This window comes from Mesoplodon mirus (assembly GCF_964341445.2).
Source record: "Mesoplodon mirus genome assembly, chromosome: 16".
In the NCBI taxonomy this organism is placed as follows: domain Eukaryota; kingdom Metazoa; phylum Chordata; class Mammalia; order Artiodactyla; family Ziphiidae; genus Mesoplodon; species Mesoplodon mirus.
The window spans coordinates 26,826,640-26,848,356 of record NC_138992.1 but is presented as its reverse complement, the minus strand read 5'-3'; the positions used below and the strand labels follow the sequence as shown (position 1 = coordinate 26,848,356).

The window sequence follows — 21,717 nt, the reverse complement described above, 5'->3', positions numbered from 1 at the left end:
TGGTACCTGAGAGAAATCACACTAAGTGTTCTCACTAAAATCTTAGGAATAATAAGCTTTCCATTCTTTTTCTCCTCCTCCTTCTACTATCACTTCTTTCTAAACTTAACCATTTTCCTTTTTAACCAAGTTCACTGGGCCAATTCAGAGTAAATGGAGTACCTCGTTAATACCTATTGCTATTAAGTGTCAATACACCTTCAGGCTTTGCCTTGACCTTGGAAAATGAGTTCAATTTACCTGCTTGGCAAGAGCACAGAGCTTGCATGAAGGTGACTTGTAATACATCTTGCCCCTGGTATCTGTGCTTCTTCAAACTACCTTGAAATTTACACTGGCACTTATAATGATGGTTGTGTATTCTGAAATGAGGCCACGCAGGCTGGTTTATTGCACAGTGGTCCCTGGGACCTTTCCAAAGGTAGCTTGTCTTGCCAGTTCATTTTACTCAAATAATATAGCCTTATCTCTAAGTGCATATTGCTTTGGTCACCCCCTTTCTACTTTGAATCCTACCTCAGTGACTAACTTTTAAATAAATTTTCAGTCTTTAAGTTCTCTTAGTCTCTGTTATTCATATGATCAAACAGAACAATAATATATATTTTATAGGATTTTGTGAATATTAAATATAATAATGTCTGTGAAGTGCTTAGTGTCTAGCACATAGAAAGTGCCTTAAAATATCTTTAAGCTGCCAGTAAGGATACAGAATTTAATGGTTCTTCTCCGAATCCTGCTCCCTAATTCGTATTGCCCACATTGATTTGACAGAGCTGGCAAACAGGTTCTCAGGGCAGCCAAAAGCGTGATGTAATCCTCCAGTATCAGTTCTATGGGGGAAATGACCCAGAGCCCCAGCATCCTTGCCAGATGGGAGGTAATAAATACCCCTCATTTACAGTCTTACATGAACTGTGGATACTTATTCTCCATTTACAAGAGTATCTGTTGAATGATGTGAGGCAATTTAAAGGAACTCCTAGCTGGCCTCTCCAACGATGGGAGCAGTGGTTACACTGACAGAGATTTAGATAGGGAAGCAGTAGCTTTTCACTCACCTGTAACAGCTGATTAGTGAACACCTTATCCTGGATAGGCATTTGGATGATGGGCACGGGGCCTCAGGAATCAAGAATTCCAAACTTAAGGTGTGAATCTCATCCAGCTTATTAGAGGGCCATCATCAATCTAATCAGTAAAAGTTTCCTCCGGCAGTGTGTTGTTTCCCAAGTTACAAGTGGAGGCAATATTTAAGGAACTTAGAGTAAGAACTTTCACTGGTGACACATACAACCACTCAGATACAAGTCTAAGTCTGCCTGACATTTCCTTACACACGTTTAAGTATTTAACCTCGGTGCGTCCTCTGTTTTATGTCAGGAAGTTTATGTTATAACCTACAATGTAATTTTGTTTTAAGATCCTTGAAGATAGGGGATAGGATCTTTTTCAATAAATATTTATTGACAAAACTGAATGAATTCATCATTCTCTTTATCTCTAATGCAGATATTTTACATAATTCATTTTCTTTTAGCAAACTGCTATGAAACTTAATATTTTAATAGTTAAAATCAGGGATACTACAATATAAATCACTTAACAAGCAGGTGTTTTATATCATATTGAAATTTTATTCATTGAAAGAAAAATTCATGACAAGTGCTCTGGAGAAAAAGTTACATTCTTTAGTTACACTATTTTCCAGATATTACATTGAAATCTTGCTGCAGGAGTACAGACTAAGTGCTTTTGTGGATGTTGGACTGTACCAGTATAGAAATGTCTATACTGAACAACAAACAGAAGATGCAGTGAATGAAGAACAAGTGATCAAATCCCAGTCGACAATTGTCCAGGAAGTACAGGTTTGCTATGATTATAGATCCACTTTGTAAAAAGTAAATGCTCAAATATAGGAGCTCTATTTGGTTATTAATTTTACTAGGTAATACTGTTTTGGGGGAAAACAGTCATGGAAAATTACTGAATTGTGCCTTGGAATATCTGTAATTATAAACCAAAGAGTCTGTTATTTGATGACTTACACATTAAAATAATTTATCATTTGCAACAAGATAGGGCAATGTAGAGGCATTGAATAGCTGACTTACGATGCTTTTAAAATGTATTTTTCCATATAGTAAGTATATGCTTTTTAAAATTGGGAAATAGGTTATAACATTGGAAAATTGGGAAACAACTAATGCAACCAATGAAGTGCAGAAGATCATGGTAACCGGCCCATGTGTGGAAGCTAATTTCTGTTCACTTTACCAATATAGATTAATCTATAACATGGAAAAGACTGGTAAGTTGTAAATAATAAGGGAGATTTTATTACTCTTCATGTATAGACAAAATTATAAAAAGGTATTTGCTCTAGTCAAATTCTACTGTCTGGAAAATATAGTTTAATAGTATGCTAGACAAAGAAGCAAAAAAATATATTATGAAGAAAAAACTCTTCAGACTGGGATAGAAAATGACATCAGTAAAAACAGCTTTCAGATATATACTATTATTTTCTTCTATAAGGATCATGATAAATGTATATCTAAACACACATAAGGAGTTTATGTATCTGTGACTCACAGGTGTAAGTTAATAGGTATTAAGTTCATCATTATAGAGATAGACATTTCAGTTTCTCAAAGACCTATGAGACACTAATTTATCTGTTAATGAAGATATTGCATTTCTATATTTTATTAAAAACCCTGAAAAAATAATTTTGCTATTTCTGTTAATTGTTTCAATGAGTAAATATTGAAGAGTGCTTGCTGTTTGCCAAATACAATGCTTATTACTCTGGGAATATTAAAACAATAAAATATGAGCCCTATCCTCAATAGATCACAATCCAATTAAGTAGTCAATATTATTGAACTTGAATCAATTTCAAAATGTAATTTCATTAAGTGATAACTGATGGTACAGACTATAGGTACTTTAAAAAATTCAAATATGAGACATCAGTGCTGGCTGTGATAGTGCAGAGATTTCAACTCTTTTTTTTTTATTAAAACCCCTAATCATTTGACTTTAATTTTTTGTTAATTCATTGAAAAGTCTGGCTACCTGCTGATGCTTCTGACTTCATACTGCAATCAGCCTTGAATGACCTCTGGTCTATAAAACCGGATACAGTTCAAGTAATAAGAACACAAAATCCTCAGAGCTATGTTTACATGGTAACCTTTATATCAACTAGAGGTAAGCATGTATTTCATTTTGCAATTCTGTAAAGTTTTTTGTAGGAAACAAGTTTGTATCCTGCGCAACTCCACTGAAAAAGGTAAAAGCTCCATAAAATGACAGGGGAAAGTAAATACATTCATAGCCTTGATCACCTTCAGGAGAAACAGAAATAAATGGTTAATTTTTTTCTATTGTAATTTAAACTTTAGTTGTACTTCAAGGAGTGTACAACTCCAATGCATGAGATATACACGCTATATACTACAAATACACTATCAGTGTAGTAGCCTACTTTACATTTAGCAAAAATTAGTGAAGATATTATTTCTGGAAATGAAATTTAAGTGAATCAGTATTTCTCAGGAGACACTAGTCTGGCTAGATCTTGTTTGATAAAAGGATTCTCTGGTCAAATCCCCGTGGGAAACACTATACCACAGCTTCTCCTTGAAGGTTGATAGAGCTCATTATAGAATATTAAAATCCCCAAGGACTCCGGCAATGAGCAACAAACAAAAACAACAATAAAAACAAAAAACAAAAAAACAAAAAAAGCAGTGCACCTGTATTTAATACAGCATTTTCCAAAATTATTTGACCTCTTTATCCTTTTCAAGTAATGGCTATTAACTTCTTATTACATTTTCAAGTCTTACAATTTTTTTCTTTTAATTTTTTCCTATTTTTCTTCTGCAAGTTATAGTTTAAAAAAATTTTTTTTAATTTTATTTATTTTTGGCTGCGTTGGGTCTTTGTTGCTGCGCGTGGGCTTTCTCTAGTTGCGATGAGTGGGGGCTACTCTTCGTTGCAGTGCATGGGCTTCTCATTGCGGTGGCTTCTCCTGTTGCAGAGCACAGGCTCCAGGTGCACGGGCTTCAGCGGTTGTGGCTCGCGGGCTCCACAGCTCAGGCTCAATAGATGGCACATTGGCTCAGTTGCTCTGCAGCATGTGGGATCTTCCCGGACCAGGGCTCAAACCTGTGTCCCCTGTGTTGGCAGGCAGATTCTTAACCACTGCACCACCAGGGAAGCCCTCAAGTCTTACAATTTCAAGTGTCACATTTTCAAGTCTTAAAGCCAAGTTTAGCAACCGATTTGGGTATTTGGGATATTTAGCTCATGAAATAGGTCCCTGAATATGTGTTTCCTTTCTTTGCACAGTCACTATTTTCCAATTCATATAAGTAAACTTTTACTTCAATGTTTATGTCTCATTTTATGAAGTTGTTAATTTGATTGTTGAGCAGAGAGTAAAGAATTCTGTTTAACATGAATTGAAGTTCTAAAAATTTCCCGAAGGTTAGATTGTCAAAATGCTCTCTAAATGAAGATATGGTTATCTTTGTTCTCTCAGAAACATATTTTTAGATCAGAGAAAAATTTTAAGACTTCAACAGAAACCTTAAGAAATATGGTAACAGAATCATGACTGGGCAAATTCTAGGACTTTACCCAACAGAGAAAGTCAGCAGGATTCCACTGTTAAAGCATCCTCCCAAAGAAGAGAGACATGTGAGGACAAGGCCTTATTCCTTTCAGTGAGATTGTATAAACAATGTTTGCAGGCATGGGGCTATTTCCTGGAATTCATCTTTGTACTCCATTTGTAACTAAAGAAAATAGCAATTTCCCAGGCTAGCCCTTTATACTAAGATGATGGTACTGGAACAAAACTTAAAGAACTTTTGGAATATTTTATTGCCCATTGATTTTTACCTCATGATCCCAATGCCAACTTTTGTTTATCTTACAAAACTTCCATTTACGCTACAAAAACAGAACCTTAAATATATAGCACTTTATCTGCTGTTTTGCTGTTTCTACTATGGCTAAATCTCAGATTTAAGGATCTGCATCTTCTCCATTTATCCTTTTTTTGTGATAATACAATTCTAAATAAAAGCAGTTTTGTTACATCTGAGTTTCTATTATGGATATATTGGTATTTAATTAATTAACTTCTTCAAATTCTGTTTGGTACTTCATTGCAGGAGACTTCGATCTGCTCAGTTATGAAGTATTTGAAGGGAACAATGTCACACTGGCTATTACAGAACAAACCAAAGGAAAACCCAGTTTGGACACATTCACGCTGAATTGGGATGGGATCACTTCTACGCCTCTTATGCCACAGTCATCAGAAGCTGAAGTATGCTCTGTGTTAGTTTTTTAAACAGAAAGCCACTTAAGCATCAGCCTTCTATAAAAACACATTTTAAGGAGTAGTAATACATCTCCTCCTTGGCATGGTGGGTTGGAGCCAACTCATAGTGAGTGGAGAAGGGAGGAAATATCACAATGACAGAGGGAGTGAAAGGGGAGTTCTTGGATCTGTGCCAGCAGGATCCAGGTATCTGCATATGGGGCAGCTGCTCATGAGGAATGTTTGCTTGTGAGTTACTGCATTTCTGTACAGTAATGCAGTAATTACTGCATTACCTGTACAATGAGTTTGAGTTAATATTTGTTTGATGACTGAAGATTGTGGACTATTTCAAGTCCTTAATTCTAAATATCTGTGCTTTATCAGAGAAATATGGTATGGGAATTATAGACCTCATACATGTGTGCCAGTTCCTATATAATCCAGAATTATTATTTTTTAAATAATAGTAAAAGATTACAGTATATGTATCTCTTCTTTTGAGAAACAATGCATTGGAGTATATATTTTTTCCAGTTAATTTTGCATTAATTGGGAAAACTATTCATTTGGAATCTGTTTAATTAGGTGCTAATTCATTTAGGTTTGCCTCATTGCTGTCTTTAAAAAACTACTAAACCAATATGCCTGCCTTATGTAATAACTAAATACGCTAAGATCAGCCAGTTGGATATAACTATTGTCATTCTAAAATAAAAGTCTTGAAACAGTCATTGGATACTGAAATTATCACATATTAACTTGAAATTATTTAGGAAATGACCTCATAATTATGGCTAACATGGGAATTATGAAATTATTTTTTAATTAGTAGAATTAGTAGTTAAATTAGTAATGTTCTAACTCTTCATAAAGAAGTTACTAAAGCCCATATTGTTAATTTAGTTTCAGGCAGCAGTGGAAGAAATGGTTAGCGCTAAGTGTCCACCGCAAATTGCAAATTTTGAAGAAGGATTTGTTGTGAAATACTTCAGAGGTTATGAAACTGATTTTAACCTGGTATGGAATATTTAATGAACTGTGAAATGGACCAGATAAGAAATCATATAAATGTTTGGAATTTTGTCATTTTTTGAATTAGCATTAATTCCTTTCACATTTAAAGTCAAGTTGCAAGTATAATTTTGTCGTACATTTATTGGTAAGGTCTGTTCTAGCATCTTCCTGCATTATAAAATGACTCATTTGTAAAAACACACATGAATTTTCTTAATCAAGAGAAAGTAGGCAAGATGGGTAAATGTGAGATCTATAGGGTTTTTTGTTTGTTTTCTTCATTTAGATGCAGAGTATATTCTTTTTCCTCATTGGCTTCAGAGAATACCATTTGTAATAGAGTGTTATATAGTAAATTGCTTCCCTTGCTTCTGGTCAGTTAGTACAATGCCTAGTCATTATTTACTTCTTGATGAAATACAAAGATTTTTCTTTGATGTACAATAAATTTAAAATATAATTAACTTCCTAATTCTTATTTTGAAGACTTGAGGAAGCCAGATATTCACCATTTCCAAATGAATACCATAGGAATAAGAAATATATAGGCTAGTTATTCAATTCAGATCAATACCCCAGAAATGAGTCCTTAAAAATATATATCATGTCATGCTTTATGCAAACAGATTTATTATTGAAGAAAAGGGAAAATCATTTAATGGGTTACGTTTTCAACCTGTTTCAATAAATATACATGTATTTGGGTTCTCCTATCCTGAATGTAGTACTTGCAGCCAAGACAATTGAACAAGTAGTTTACATCATACTCCTTTTGTACTTCATCTCCCATCATCATCATCATCTCAACACACATTCTTGGCTACACTTTACCTTGACTCTTTGAGTTTCCCAGCACCACTCTCTCACGTCCCCACTTCTCTGCACATACTTTACACTCTCTCTGATGCCCCTTGGCTCCCTTTCCCTTTTAAATTACTCCTGTTTATTCTTAAAGGCAATTCATTTGTTACTTCTCCGAGTCATCTTTTTTGATGCTTTTATGTGAGTTAGATGCCTCCTTTCAGCCTTGGTTTTATAATCCTTGGTTCCTTTGTCCCAAACTGGTAGGCTCCTGTGTGTAGGGATAGGGTTCTTCAGTATTTGAACCCTGAAAATTAAACAAAAAAACAAGCAAATGAACAAACAAGTAAAAATGTGGCATGGAATGAACACAAAAAATCATTTGTGGAAGGAGTGAATAAATATCCTTAAGGAGTTCATAATATAAGGGGAAAGAGAGAACTTGGGAAATAGTCAAATACAGGTACAAGGGATTATATGAGTATGTATCTAAATGAGTGTTATAGGATGAGAGCCTTAGACTTTCAAAGAAGAGAGAAAACATTTCAAGTTAAAGTAGTTTGGGAAGCAGTGGGATCTGAGTTGAAACTTGAATGACTTAGGTGAGGATGTTGGGGAGTAAAGCAGGGCAATAAATCATGTTTTCATTTGAAATATTATTGTTTCTGTAGGAGCATATTAAAAGAGGGCAAAAGACAGCTGAAACTGATGCTTACTGTGGTCGTTATTCCCTGAAAAACCCAGCTGTTCTTTTTGACTCAGCAGATGTTAAACCAAACAGACTACCATATGGAGACATTTTATTATTTCCTTATAATCAGGTAAGCTCAACAAAATGATATGCTAATTAAATTTGTAAAATACCTTGGTAATAAAATTTCATGAGATTTTAAGACAAGGAAAATTGCTTGTCATGTGAAGTCACATCACGTTGGACAGTCACCATGCTTCAATTCTGTGCTTGTGATTTCCTCGTCTGTTGATTCTCAAAAAAAGAAATTTAAAAAATACATAGTACCGTGCACCTGTATTCTGCTTTATCTTATAATTTCAGAAAAAAATTATTTGCACACAAATGTAAATGCTAAAACAATTTAAAATATATAATCTCCTCATTATTCCTTCATTAATTAAGAAGAAACAAAAATAGATAACTGTCATAGAGTGATCTTGGGTATCCAGTCATGGAAAAGTAAAGGGAGATCACGAGCAGAGGAGATGGCAGTTTTAGGATAGGTATCTAAGACTAGCAATATAGTAGATTTACCCTTTCTCTTGTTTTAAAATTCTCAACTTGTAACACATGTTCTAAAGTTCTAAATATTTCTGGCATTTTTAAGGAGTTGTAGACCATTAAAATTAGTATTTAATAACTACTGTATGGTGACATCTCTAAATGTTCAGCTGCATTCACATCCTAGTTAACCTACCTGAATGTTTCTCTGTCTTCTCTATGTGTAATGGAGTTTTAAATTCATTGAAGAGTTTAGTTAGAACTGGCCTTAATCCTTATATAGCTCTATGACTAGAGGGAGTTTTTAAGGAAATCATATCTAAGAAAACAATAAAAGAATTAATCATTAATTGTAAGGTCACATCAACTCCTTCCTCTTCTATAAAATCTTCCCCAATTCTTCTGCATCTCATTGTCTGAAATTAATCATTCCTTCCTCTGTGTTCTGATACATTTTGTATAAAAAATGCTCAATAGATATTTATTGGATTGGATTGACTTCATTTGAATTGCTACAAAACAATTTAATGGTAAGATATTGTTACTGATTTTTTTTAATATTTTCTGTGTAGTTATGTTTAGCATACAAAGGATTCTTGGCAAATTATATTGGTCTAAAATTTCAATACCAAGACACAAGCAAGATTACTAGAAGCACTGATACACAATTTACATATAACTTTGCATATGGAAACAAGTAAGTTACACTATGAATCTGAAAATTTTTAATTATAGTATGTAAACTATGAAGGTAAATCTGTTTGTTTGTTTGTTTGTTTTTGAGAAATCGTGTGCACCATGAATCTAACTGCAATTTTTTCTGCCTTCTACATAAGCTTCCTAACAGAGACAGTTGTGCCAAAAATATAGATTATGAAAATAAAAGTTGGTCTAGTGTCATCATCACCCATGACCATTTAAAAGACAAAACAGTGGTAAACTTTAGAATTTAAATTATGTATTATTAAATCTTATAATGTTTCTAGTTACTGAAGGAAGGTAGAAAGAAACTGCCTTAGCGCAAGATTATCATTAGACTTTGATCACTGAAAAACAAAATGAATGTGTAAATGGAGAAAATAAAATATTTTGATGAACATACCAAAGTTAAGGGAGAAAAGATATTCTTAAATACTTGGTTCGGTTGCCAAAAGTTAGACACTTAAAATGCAGATAGAGAAATATAATGCGAGAAACTACATGAGTCTAGAGAAAGCTGTTTAATGACTGTGATTGTCATAACCTCAAGCCAATTTAGTTCTGCAAAATGATTTTTGGTTTTCATTAATTATTATATCTTCTGAAATTTGTCAATCTTGACTTTGAATTTTCATATACAATACACACAAAAATTTTACTTACAATAAAACAATGACGACACATGCACACACATACAACTTTTCTATTTTAAAAAGTATTCCTCATAAATTTTAAAGTCATGCTTACTGAAGTGTAATTTACATAATGTCATAATTTACTCTAAGTGCATAATTCAGTAAGCATGACAAATGTATACAGTTATGTAATCATTACCCCAGTAAAGATATAGAACATTTCCTCTCCACAATTTTAGAAAGTTTTTTTTCATGTAAAGTTTATGTCATAAAATACCCATGGTATGATTTCCATGTCTTCAAAATATTTCCAATACGTTTCTTTTGTGTTTTTTTTCTGTCATAGCCACATAAAAAATCTTCTCTATCCTGTATCAATCTATATAGTTTTCATTGTACTTTAATACATTATCATTTAAGTTGCTGCCATTCTGTAATATATAGAGAGGACTTTTCTATTCTCATCATAGGAGTGGGATTATGAGCACTCAGAACTGCCGTGTATGGAGCAAGTGTGAGGCAGAGTCAGTGCCTCGGCTTAACTATTCAGACAGAAGGGAAGAGAAAATGATCCAAAGTTAGAAATAGAACCAAATGATAACCATAAACAAAACAAAACAAAGACAAGAAATAACAGGTAAGATGATGAGGGAGATTAGAATAACTAGATGGAAAGAAAAGGCAGTTTTTTTCTTTTCTGGCTGCACTGCACGGCTTGTGGGATGTTAGTTCCCCAACCAGGGATCGAACCCGTGCTCTCTGCAGCGGAAGTACGAGTTCTAACCACGAGACCACCAGGGAATTCCTGAAAAGGTGGTGTTGATGGGGGAGTTCGCTTCTGGATGAAAATTCTGGATGAAGAAACTACTTCCAACTCTGCAATTTCAAGCTTCCTGCTTTCTTGATCATAACCCAACACTATTTTCAAAATGCAGGGACCAGCTTTCATTCCATACCTTTAGAAATGTGTATACTCCAAAACTCATAGAAATATGTTGGACTATAAGGGGAGTCTTATTTGTTAAAGGTTTAAAAAACTTTTCAGATGGATCCCTCATGAGTTGGGGGAAAGGAGTAAAGTGGGGAGACAACCAGAGTTGGGGCCTGTAGATGCTCCCTCAGAGCTAGGTCTCTGAATTCCATCAGGAGAAAACAAGATGTGCCCACTGGGTCAGTGACAGAAGCAGTGACAGGCGATGGAACAGACAGGTGGGTGGGAGCACACAGAGCCTGTTGGAACTGTGGGACCTGGACGTGGGTATCCTTAGATACACCCCCCTCCTGTGCCCCTAGCCCAGCTTTTTAACCTGAAATTTTTAAAGAAGTTTTGCCAGTGCTTATGGCTTTCTCCCTGAAGAAGTGGAATGACCTTTTGTTAAGGGAAGAAGGGAAGTTAGAGTCTTCAGCTTTCAAAATAAAATATTGTATTTGATGCATATCCCTCTGGCATCATATCCTGAGCATGTGTTCTAATGCCCTTCAGCTTTTCTGATCAGTTGATAAAGTGAGGGCAACTGGGAGCCGATGTTAAATATAGGTGTAGAATCTCTAACCACGAGGTAGGTAGCCATAGTTAAAATGTAGATACCCAAGAGATGTTTGTCAAAGAGAATATATTTAAGAAGAGTCTTTCAAAGAATTCTTCAGGACACATGAAAATTCTCCCACTGAATATTCCTTAGATTGTTGGAATAAGCATTAAAAGATACTTATTTGTGTTTTACCCCACGAATAAGATCTAGCCATGCTTCCATAGGATATAAAGAAAGAAAATTTTTTTACATACAGAGACAGAAAATTCATCAGATACTGAAGTTTGGTAAACTTGAAGTGGACTTCAAAGGACAGAGAGCTGAGTGAGCTCTTTGTATGAAGTGGACAGTGTTTGCACGAACTATAAGAAGCTGCTCTCTGAGAAAGTTGCAGGGCACCCTTGGGTTTTGTTTTCTAACAAAAACTTAAGAAGTCAAAACCGATTCCCCACCCACCGCCAATGAAAGAAAAGTAATCTTCCTGAATGAATGTTTTAAAAAAATGTCCTTTTCCTGACAGTTCAGATTTCACCCTCCAGTGGCATCTGATTAAACAGTGTATGGCTCCTGTGTTTGCACTTTGGGCATGTTTTATACATTTGATCCATCTTTGTTTTCCACAGAAGATGAAGAGGAAGATAGGCAGAAAGAGAGAGAAGCAGAGACAGAGAAAGAAACAGAGGAGTATTGAAGAAAGTGTTGATTCCCCCTCCCCACGCATAAATAGATCTTTTGAGGCTATTGCACAGTTTAACCCAATATATAAAATGGCATCGAAGTTAGCTCCTGGAATGAATGAAGTGAGTGGGAACAATTCTGCAATTCCCTAGGGTAATTGTTGACTCAGAAGAGGCCACAACTACTCTCTGTTGACCATCACATAAGAAGAAACAATGCCAGGGGTTAAGACAGTCCTCTCCATGTTAATAGGCAAGGAGCATGGAAAGTCTATGCACAGAATGAACATATCCCACTGCCTCATACCCAGTTTGATTCAAATTGGGTAATCCCGTGATGGATCATTATGAAGTGAAAGTCCTTCTTGAAGGGACATCCCTACATGCCCAAGTTGAACAATGGAATCACAATTTTAATTTTGATCACCACCACCTGTATGCATTTCATTCTATTGCAACAGGATTTTACAGATCTCAATTCTTCCATGTTAGTCAAACCATCACTTACCATATCACTAAGTAGGTCCTTCCTTTAGCCTGCAGTTTTTCTGCTGTGCCGTAATTTGAAGATGCCCTACATTTGATGGAGTTAATGGGCTTCCTTTACCCTAAATGCTACAAGATCTTTCAACAAGAATATCATGATTTTTAAAAGAGGGTGATTCTCTGATTAACGCAGCATAAGCTCTCCTAGCTGGTATTTCTAGACCTGCTTTTATGTAGGTCAGACAGTCTACTTAGATCAATTAGGTGTGTTAGCATTAGTTTATTTTCAGTACATCGTTAGTGTCAAAAAACATTGTTCTATAACCCTCCAGAACCAGTGATGTTTGTAGTTGTAAATCAAGCTTCAAAATCCCAGAAGTAAAATCTGGTTTTCCTTTGGAAAATGGAATTATCTAGCCACAAAAGCACTATGTGCTTTTTAAGTTTTGTAGTCTCCATTGCTCTTAAAAAGGGTCCTGCTCAGTGTACCATTCTTTCTAAGTAGCTTTTAGAACTTTGGAATCATATAATTAGTAGTAGAAGTCTATTTAGAGGCCCAAAATACTTTTTTAATTTAAGGAGCACTTTAACTTAATGTAGTTATGAATATAATTTTCTAAAATGATGTCAGTCTAAGCTTTGGTACACTAGAGGTGGATCCCATGACGAGTTTGTAAACCATGAAGTTTCAAAATGAGAATAGAACGTGCCCAAACTAGTCAGTTAATCAGTACAGTGGTAGCTGATGCAAAGATTATTGTTGAACTGTATTTAGTTATTTGAATGGCAGTATTTATCTCTTTATTGCAAACTCCTGTAACCAAATTGCTTATATAATTTATGAGATTCCAATGCAGTTAATATTTAATGGAAACTCTGAATCTAAATTATATGTTTAGAAGGCACTCTGCAACCATTTGAATCTATAAATAACTTTAGCACCTTTTGTCCCTTAGATTTAGGGGACAATGCAACTCCCCTGAGCTCTTCCAGAAGTATTATCAAGCTCCAGTTTTGCTTCTTAGTATTGGATTGAAACTGTCGCTCTGTCCCTGGCACCACTAAAATGGTTTGCTTCATTCTTGTGTCTTGTTTCTATATGCTTTCCACCAAGGTGCATGCTCCTTAGTTTACTTACCTGTCACTACAGAATGTTATTTTACATTCTTATGTCTACTGCCAAGGTTACAAATAAAAGAAAACCTATCTTTTGGATACAACATTAAATCTTTCACTGCCAATGTAAAGTTTCTGCTTGCTGTCCCTTGTGGCTGTTTTTTTGTGCTAATACAGCTTGCTTATGGTCTTCATGTGGGAAAAGAAAAACTGTTACTGTTTAAGATTTTAATGCTTTTTATAATGTATTTGTTTACATTGAACATTATAACTGATCTATACACTGAATTAAACAACCATATTTCAGCTGGACCTACACTTGTATAGACCTTCTGGATCTCATACAAACCAAATACGCTGGGACCAGTTTTTCTCTTCAGAGGATTAGTTTGCAGAAAGCATCAGAATCACAGTCTTTCTATGTGGATATTGTATACATTGGACAGACATCTACAATTGCAGCATTGGATGGTATATTGTATTATTTCATATCTAAAACCTAAACCTTATAAACCTACTTTGTACTAAAATCTTATTGTGGACGTTATTTATATTCTGTAGGTTAGATAGAAACATTAATCTCTAAATATTGTTATTCTTTCATCTCAGTAATACTATGGTTTAAATCATATATTTTTTTAATGAATAAGACCAGGTGATTATTCTAAAGATAAATGCATCCTTAATGTAAACTTTGTCATTAAAGCAGGAATTAGTTTTATAGTCCTGGATTCTGTTTACAGGTAAACTGTGGCAAACATTCTAATTTTGCCTTGTTTGATTTTTGAGAAATCGACTACCAAGATAGAGATCTGTTCCTGAAAGGCAACTATTGACATTGACGTCTGTCTAGTAAGAATGAGCTGAAACTTTCCATGGACTTTATTGTGATAATTAGTAAAACTGTAAATGAAAACTTTATTTCTCAGAGTTTTAGTATTTTTTCTAGTTATGTTAATAGACTCATATTGTGAGATATGCTAATAAAATAATAAAAATTAAACTGCAGTCTTTTTAAAAATCAGCCTAACTCCAAACAGTCACCTTAATAAGTGACTATTACCATATTTCAGAGGAGTTTTGGAATCCTTTCCTTTGGAACAGTTTTCAAGTGCAAGGTCATGATTCAACTGGCTAAAAACTAAATGTTACTGTACTTTGAGTCACTCTTTTTGAATCCACTGTCACCAGACTTACATTGTGATTGGTGAGGCACATAAGACAGCTGATTTGTGCTGAGATAAAGGTTGTAGTTCCTTAAGCAACATTCATTTAGCACTTACCATGTGGCAGGCAATGTGTCTAGTACCAAAGAAAGAGCAGAGGACCAGGCAGTCCTGGTCCTGCCCTCATGGAGCACACATCCTAGTGAGCACCACGTTTAGGGACCTACAACAGAGCAACACTAACTGGCCCACAGAAGGCTGCATAGAACCCAGAGCTTGGTGGCTTTTCAGTATTTTGTTTTACCCACTGAGGCTCATATATCAAAAGACTTTAAAGCTTTATATTCTAGAATGAAGGTTTGCCAAGTTTCACAAACTACTTTCCTTAAGGTCTTCTTTCTAAAATTTGATTTTAAACAGCTTATTCCATGACACATGGATATTATTTGATGCTTTTCTTTTTAGCAGCACAAGCTATGCAATTTTATCTCCCATTTACTTTGTTTATTTATGTTCTCTAGAAATGCCAAAGAGAAGACTTCCAGCATTAGCAAATAAAGGAATATTTTTAAAGCACTTTCAGGTGAATCAGACCAAAATTAATGGATCAAGTATGACCAACCAATATTCTGTCACCATGACATCATGTAATTGCAGTTATAATATACCCATGATGGCTGTGAGCTTTGGGCAGGTAAGCTTAGAATTTTATGAGTAGCTATTTTCAACTTAGGAAACATTAGCCTTGACCTAGTAAACTTAAAACAATTTTTTAATGAAGAACTGACACACAGATTAGACATCTTTTAATAGAACAAGACAGTTATTCTAAGGATAAATGAAGATTTAGAGGCTTGTTGAACTTGAGCATGAAAATTCACTTTAAACATTAAAAAAGTTCTAATGAAATATATTGATGGGGAAAAAAGCAGGAGGAAATAGCCTTAAGAATCAGCTAGTCAGATTTAAGTAGAGTTTTCTCTGTTGAGGTAAAAGAAAAATTTGTGGGCTCACCCAATAAAGATCTTTGAACAGAGATTATTGAAAGAAAATTTGAGATTCTGCATATGTTTTAAAATTGTTTCTATTATAAACACCAGTTATTTTTTATTTGTATCAAAATTGATACAAGGGAAAAGAGATGGTTTTCCATAATTCCAAAAGGATCTGGACAGTATTTTGTATTGTTTGGGTATAAGATCTGTATTAAATGTTACAATTATGAGGAGTATTCTTACATTTAATTTTTTACAAAAATATACAATTAGTTAATATAATTTCCTACAACAAACCAAAACTAAGTATAATAAGTTCAAGATTAAAGGTTAAATAATAATTAAATATTATAATTTGAGTCTCACAGAGAACTTTGTGCTAAGAGTTTTATGATTAAAAAGACTGAAGTACTATAAGTGTTCCACGAATATTGCTTTTACCCTATCCAGGCCCAATATTTTAGTCTTAGTATATTAAAGATAAATGTCTTGTAAATGTTTTTCAGTCTCTTAGCTCTCTAACAAAATGTAATAACAAAATGTAATAATGTATGTGCACATATGTTAAATGTCCAGATTAATGAATTGTTTTAAAAACTGTAACTTTGAGATAATTGTAGATTTATGTTCAGTTGTAAGAAATAATACATAAATATTCCCATACCCTTCACCCATTATCCCCCAATGGTAACATTTATAACTATAGCATAGTAGCACAGCCAGAAAATTGACATTGATACAATTTACCAAACTTATTCAGATGTTACCAGTTCTACATGCTTTCATTTGTGTGTGCCTGTGTATGTGTAGTTCTGTACAATTTTTATTGCATGTGTAGATTCAGCTGACCACCACAGAACAGTTCCATCACAAGGATCCCTCATGATACCCTTTTATGTAGCCACACCCTCCTCCCTCCCTTCTGCACAGTCTTATGTCTGGCAACCACTAATGTCTCTATAATTTTGGCATTTGACAATGTTGTGGAAAAGGAATCAGACTTTATATAATCATACTAGCATTTAGCCTTTTGAGATTGGCTTTTTTCACTCAGCATAATTCCCTTGAGACCCCTCCAAGTTGTTGTATGTATCAATAGTTTGTTCATTTTTGTTACTGAGTAACATTTAATGGGATGGATGCACCATAGTCTATTAACCACTTACCCCTTGAAGGACATCTGAGTTGTTTCCAGGTTTTGGGTGTTATGAATAAAGCTGCTATGAACATTTATCTATAGGTTTCCATGTGATGTAAGTTTTCAGTTTCTGGGTTAATTGCCCATCAGTGTAATTATGGGTTCATATGGTAAGCACATGTACAGTTTTGTAAGAAACTATCATACTCTTTACCAAAGTGGCTGCACCATTTTATATTCCCACCAGCAATGTATGAGTGATCCAGTGTCTGCACAAATTTGCCAGCATTTGGCATTATCACTATATTTTATTCTAGCCATTCTGATGGGTTATATACTGTTAGCTGATTTTGGTGTTAATTTGCATTTCCTAGTGGCTAATAATGTTGAACACCCATATATCCTCTTCTGTGATATCTGTTCATGCCTTTTGCCCATTTTCTAATTGGACTATTTTCCTATTATTGAGTTTTTAAAGCTCTTTATATATCCTAGATATAAGTCCTTTGTCAGGTATGTGGTTTGCATATATTTTCTCCCAGTCTGTACCTTGCCTTTTCATCATCTTCATAAGGTCTTTCATAGAACAACACTCTTAATGAGATCCAGTTTATCAAGTTTTTCCTTTTATGAATGGTGCTTTTGGTTTCAAGTCAAAGAACTCTACTCTTATCCCTAAATCCTGAATATTTTTCTATTTTTGTCCTGAAAGTTTTATAGTTATACACTTTACATTTAAGGCCATGATCCATTCTGAGTTAACCTTTGTATAACACATGAAGTTTTAGGTCCAGGTTCATTTGTTTGCCTATCCCTCCGGTTGCTCTGGCACCATTTATTGAAAAAACTATCCTTCCTCTTTTGAATTACTTTTGTACCTTTATCAAAAGTCAGTTGGGCATATTTGTGTGGATATATTTCTGGATTCTCTATTCTGTCCCATTGCTCTATGTGTCCATCCTTCCACCAATACCACACCCTTCTGATCACAGTAGCTACGTAGTGAGCCTTAACATTGGGAAGAGTGATTCCTTTCACTTTACTCTTCTTGTGAAAAATTGTTTTAGCTATTCTAGGTCCTGTGTCTTTCCATATAAATTTTGAAATAGGTTTGTTTATGTCTACAAAAATCTTGCTGGTAATTCGATAAGAATTGCATTTAAACCTATAGATTGTATATAAACCTATAGAGAGAATTGATACCTTTACCATGTTGAGTCTTCCAATCTATGAACACAGTATGTCTCTCCATTTATTTAGGTCTTCTTTGCTTTTTTTTTGTCCAATGTATTTTGGTCTTCTTTGATTCCATCTTGGATTTTGCAATTTTGAAATTTCAGGTCAGATTCAGTACATTTTGTTAGATTTGTATGTAAGTATTTCATTTTCTTTGAAGCCATTGTAATGGGTCTTGTATTAATTTCAGTTTCCGCATGCTTGTTATTTATACATAAAAATGTGATTGGTTTTTGTGTATTGATCTTGTATCCTGCAATCTTGCTGAAGTCCATGAATTTTTACAAAGTAAATGCACTCATGTAATCACTACCCAGATCAAGATAAAGAAAATCATTAGACCACCCCCCCAAAGCTTTCTTTATGCCTTTTCCTTGTCATGAGATTACTTACCCCACAACCTTAGATAACCACTATTTTGACTTCTACTACCATTAATTAGTTTTGCTTGTTTTTACTTTTTAAAAAAATAAATATTAAAAAATATTTATTAAATAGTAAAATATTTATTTATTTATTTCCCTTATTTTTTTGGCTGCATTGGGTCTTAGTTGCAGCACGCTGGATCTTTGTTGAGGCAAGCAGGATCTTTTGTTACAGCACGAGGTCTCTTCATTGTGGCACTCAGGCTTCTCTCTAGTTTCGGTGCGCGGATTTCTCTCTAGTTGTGGCGCAAGGGCTCCAGGGCACGTGAGCTCTGTAGCTTGTGGCTCACGGGCTTTCTCTTTGAAGCGCACGAGCTCAATAGTTGTGGCGTGTGGGTTTAGTTGCCCCATGTCATGTGGGATCCTAGTTCCCCGACTGAGATGGAACCTGCATCCCCTGCATTGGAAGGCGGATTCTTTACCACTGGACCACCAGGGAAGTCCCTGTTTTTACTCTTCATATCAATGAATAATACAGTGTGTACTCTTTTGCATCTTCTTTTATTTGATAATGTGAGGTTCATGCTGTTGCGTATAGCTAGCTATAGTTCGTTCTTTTTCATTGCTATACAATATTCCATGGTATTAATATACAACAATTTATCCTTTCTATTGATGGGCTTTTGCACTATTTCCAGTTTGGGGTTATTATAAATAAAGCTGCTCTGAACGTTCTCGCATATGTCTTTTGGCACTTACGTTCACTCCTTTATGTGGGCAATAGAGCTTATAATTTTATTTTATTTATTTATTTTTTAAAAATACTTATTTGCTGCACCCGGTCTTAGTTGCTGCACATGGGATCTTTGTTGCCGTGTGCAGGATCTTTCATTGGGCATGTGGTATCTAGTCTCCTGACTAGGGATCGAACCCAGGCCCCCTGCATTGAGAACACAGAGTCTTAACTGCTGGACCACCAGGGAAGTCCCCTAGAGCTTATAATTTTAAATTCCACAAAATTAGCAGGGATCAGAAGCAGGAGAATATCATCTTCACTCTTAGAGTTACAATCTATGAATTTTTATTGCACGTTTCTTCTGTCAGTTGACTGACACTCAACATTAGACAGGTATTTCCTGAGTCTGGATCAGTCACTGTATTGATCATATACTTCCTTTTATTGTTAGTTAAGTTTTCAAGCTTCCATATGTTATTTCTCCAAAAAGGTGTTTAATTTTTTGATAGCCAAGACCGTATCTCATGTTTCTTTGCCTTCCCATTGTGATTAGCATTGTACCTTGAACAGAATGCCTGCTCAATAAATATTTGTTCCTTGAGCGATGGTAGGTGCACTCTGAATTAATGAGGTATTACTGTGGTTCCAGCTGATTGCTGCACAGATGACTGAATTGACTTGGGCCTCATTATCGCAGCTATATAGGTATGGCCTGTGTTGATTTATGTGACTCTCCTTAACGTTCTGAGGAGTCCTGAATACCTGAGGCTCATTTATGTCATGTCACAGGATTGTATGCCGGTGAAATAGAAATCTGGTTAGCCATTGTTATGTTCAATCATTTTATCAATATTTATTTTGGAAACTAGAAAATCACAAACGAGACAGAGAATGAGTCTGTTTACAGAGGAAATAATTGGCCGGGGGAGTCAAAGATTCGTATTCAAAGAGTTCAAGCAGCATCTCCACCTCTCAGTGGCAGCTTTGACATTCACGCTTACGGACATATTCTCAAAGGTATATGAAAAAAGTTCATAACTTTGGTCTATGTATCAGTTGGACTGTACTGATCTAGACAACCATCATAAACATTTTGGTGTATTTCTTTTTAATATTATTTCTCTATGTAATTTATAGAGCTGAGATTATGTCAGTAATGTAAAACTAAATTGTTTAGAAAAATGACATTTTCTTCGTCACCTCACCAGATATACCAGGTTAAATTCCCAAAAGTTAGTTTCTCTTTTCCATCCATAGCTTCCTGGTTATCTATAAAGTTAACTGATTTTTTTTAAAAAAGTATTTGAGCCAAGGCTCAATGTCTGAGCTACATTACTCATGTAATTTTTGTTTCTCAGAAATATACAAATGTGTTGCCTAAGTAATATGCAGATTTCATTTTTTCTGTATTTGGAGGAGGACAGTTGGTTTACAAGTGATAAAACACATTTCACGTATGTTAAGGGTAGCCATAGGTTTGTGGATTTTTCACTCCCGCTGTTTGCCATCCTTCTGCGAGTGCAGGTATTCCCGCTGCTGTGTCAGCTGCAGATCTGCAGTTTGCTCTCCAGAGTCTAGAAGAAGTGGGACAAGTCTCAGTTACACGAGAGGGAAGCTGTGCTGGATACTCATGGCATGTCAAGTGGAGAAGCCCATGTGGAAAGCAGAATCTGCTGCAGGTTCCCTTACTTCGCCTGGTTTCTGTTTTCTTCTACGTGTTCGTTGCTTATTTGCACCCTGCCTCATTCCAAAAACAACTGGAGACTGTGTGTATTTTAAAAATGCAAGCTATAGCCTAAACAGTAATAAAAGGAAACTGAGAAGAAGGTTGTTGTAAATTAAGTTGACCAGGCATTCTCTTTCGTGGAGAATAGTTGTTGGTGCTTTATTCCTGATCCCCTGTGGGGGAATATACCGGTTAGAAGACCTTTGACAGGGGCAGGAGGGGCACAGGCAGGGGCAGTCTCAGAACTAAATCTGGGTATACGTAAGAGGGGCCAAGCATAACCAGCGTCACTGTCATTTAATTCTACCACTGTGCACTAGAGTTGTGTTCTAGGACCTTGGATACTTTTCTGGTTTCAAAGATGACCTTTTCAAGTTCATAACAGAACCACACCTTAATTACACACACATCTAATTACTTTTGCTTAGAGTGTGGTTGGGGGCAGGGAGGGAAGTCAGGCTCAGAATATGTGACAGAGAAGGGTCTAGAAGAGACTGGGGGCTCAGATATCAAACATCAAAAATATGCTTTGTAGTGATGATGAGAGTGTGAGATGCACTCTCATCCTCATGCACTGTTGGTGAGACAGTAAATTAGTATGAGCTTTTGGAAGGATAATTTAATTGTATCTGAATATAGATACCTTATGATTCAGCAGTCTCAGCTGTGTTACTCTCTTCTACTGAAATAATAATACAAACATGAAATGAAATAGGCACAAAGTTAGTCACTGCAGCATTATTTGTAATAGTAAAAAACCTAGAAATCTAAATTCCCATCAATAGAAAAATGGTTGTTAAAATTATACAAA

General features: G+C 35.1%; 1 protein-coding gene across 1 annotated transcript in view; it reads left to right on the top strand.

The window, feature by feature from the left end:
- PKHD1L1 (PKHD1 like 1) overlaps positions 1-21,717 on the top strand; it is a gene marked incomplete at its 5' end in the record, with an annotated part of 152,794 nt that overhangs the window by 35,036 nt on the left and 96,041 nt on the right. The window contains 11 exons of the mRNA XM_082600825.1: positions 1,712-1,871; positions 2,179-2,314; positions 3,076-3,219; positions 5,196-5,353; positions 6,254-6,367; positions 7,837-7,986; positions 8,972-9,096; positions 13,852-14,015; positions 15,232-15,404; positions 20,050-20,197; positions 20,705-20,859. Coding sequence (XP_082456951.1) covers positions 1,712-1,871; positions 2,179-2,314; positions 3,076-3,219; positions 5,196-5,353; positions 6,254-6,367; positions 7,837-7,986; positions 8,972-9,096; positions 13,852-14,015; positions 15,232-15,404; positions 20,050-20,197; positions 20,705-20,859 — 1,627 coding nt within the window. The remainder of the gene's footprint in view (positions 1-1,711; positions 1,872-2,178; positions 2,315-3,075; positions 3,220-5,195; positions 5,354-6,253; positions 6,368-7,836; positions 7,987-8,971; positions 9,097-13,851; positions 14,016-15,231; positions 15,405-20,049; positions 20,198-20,704; positions 20,860-21,717) is intronic.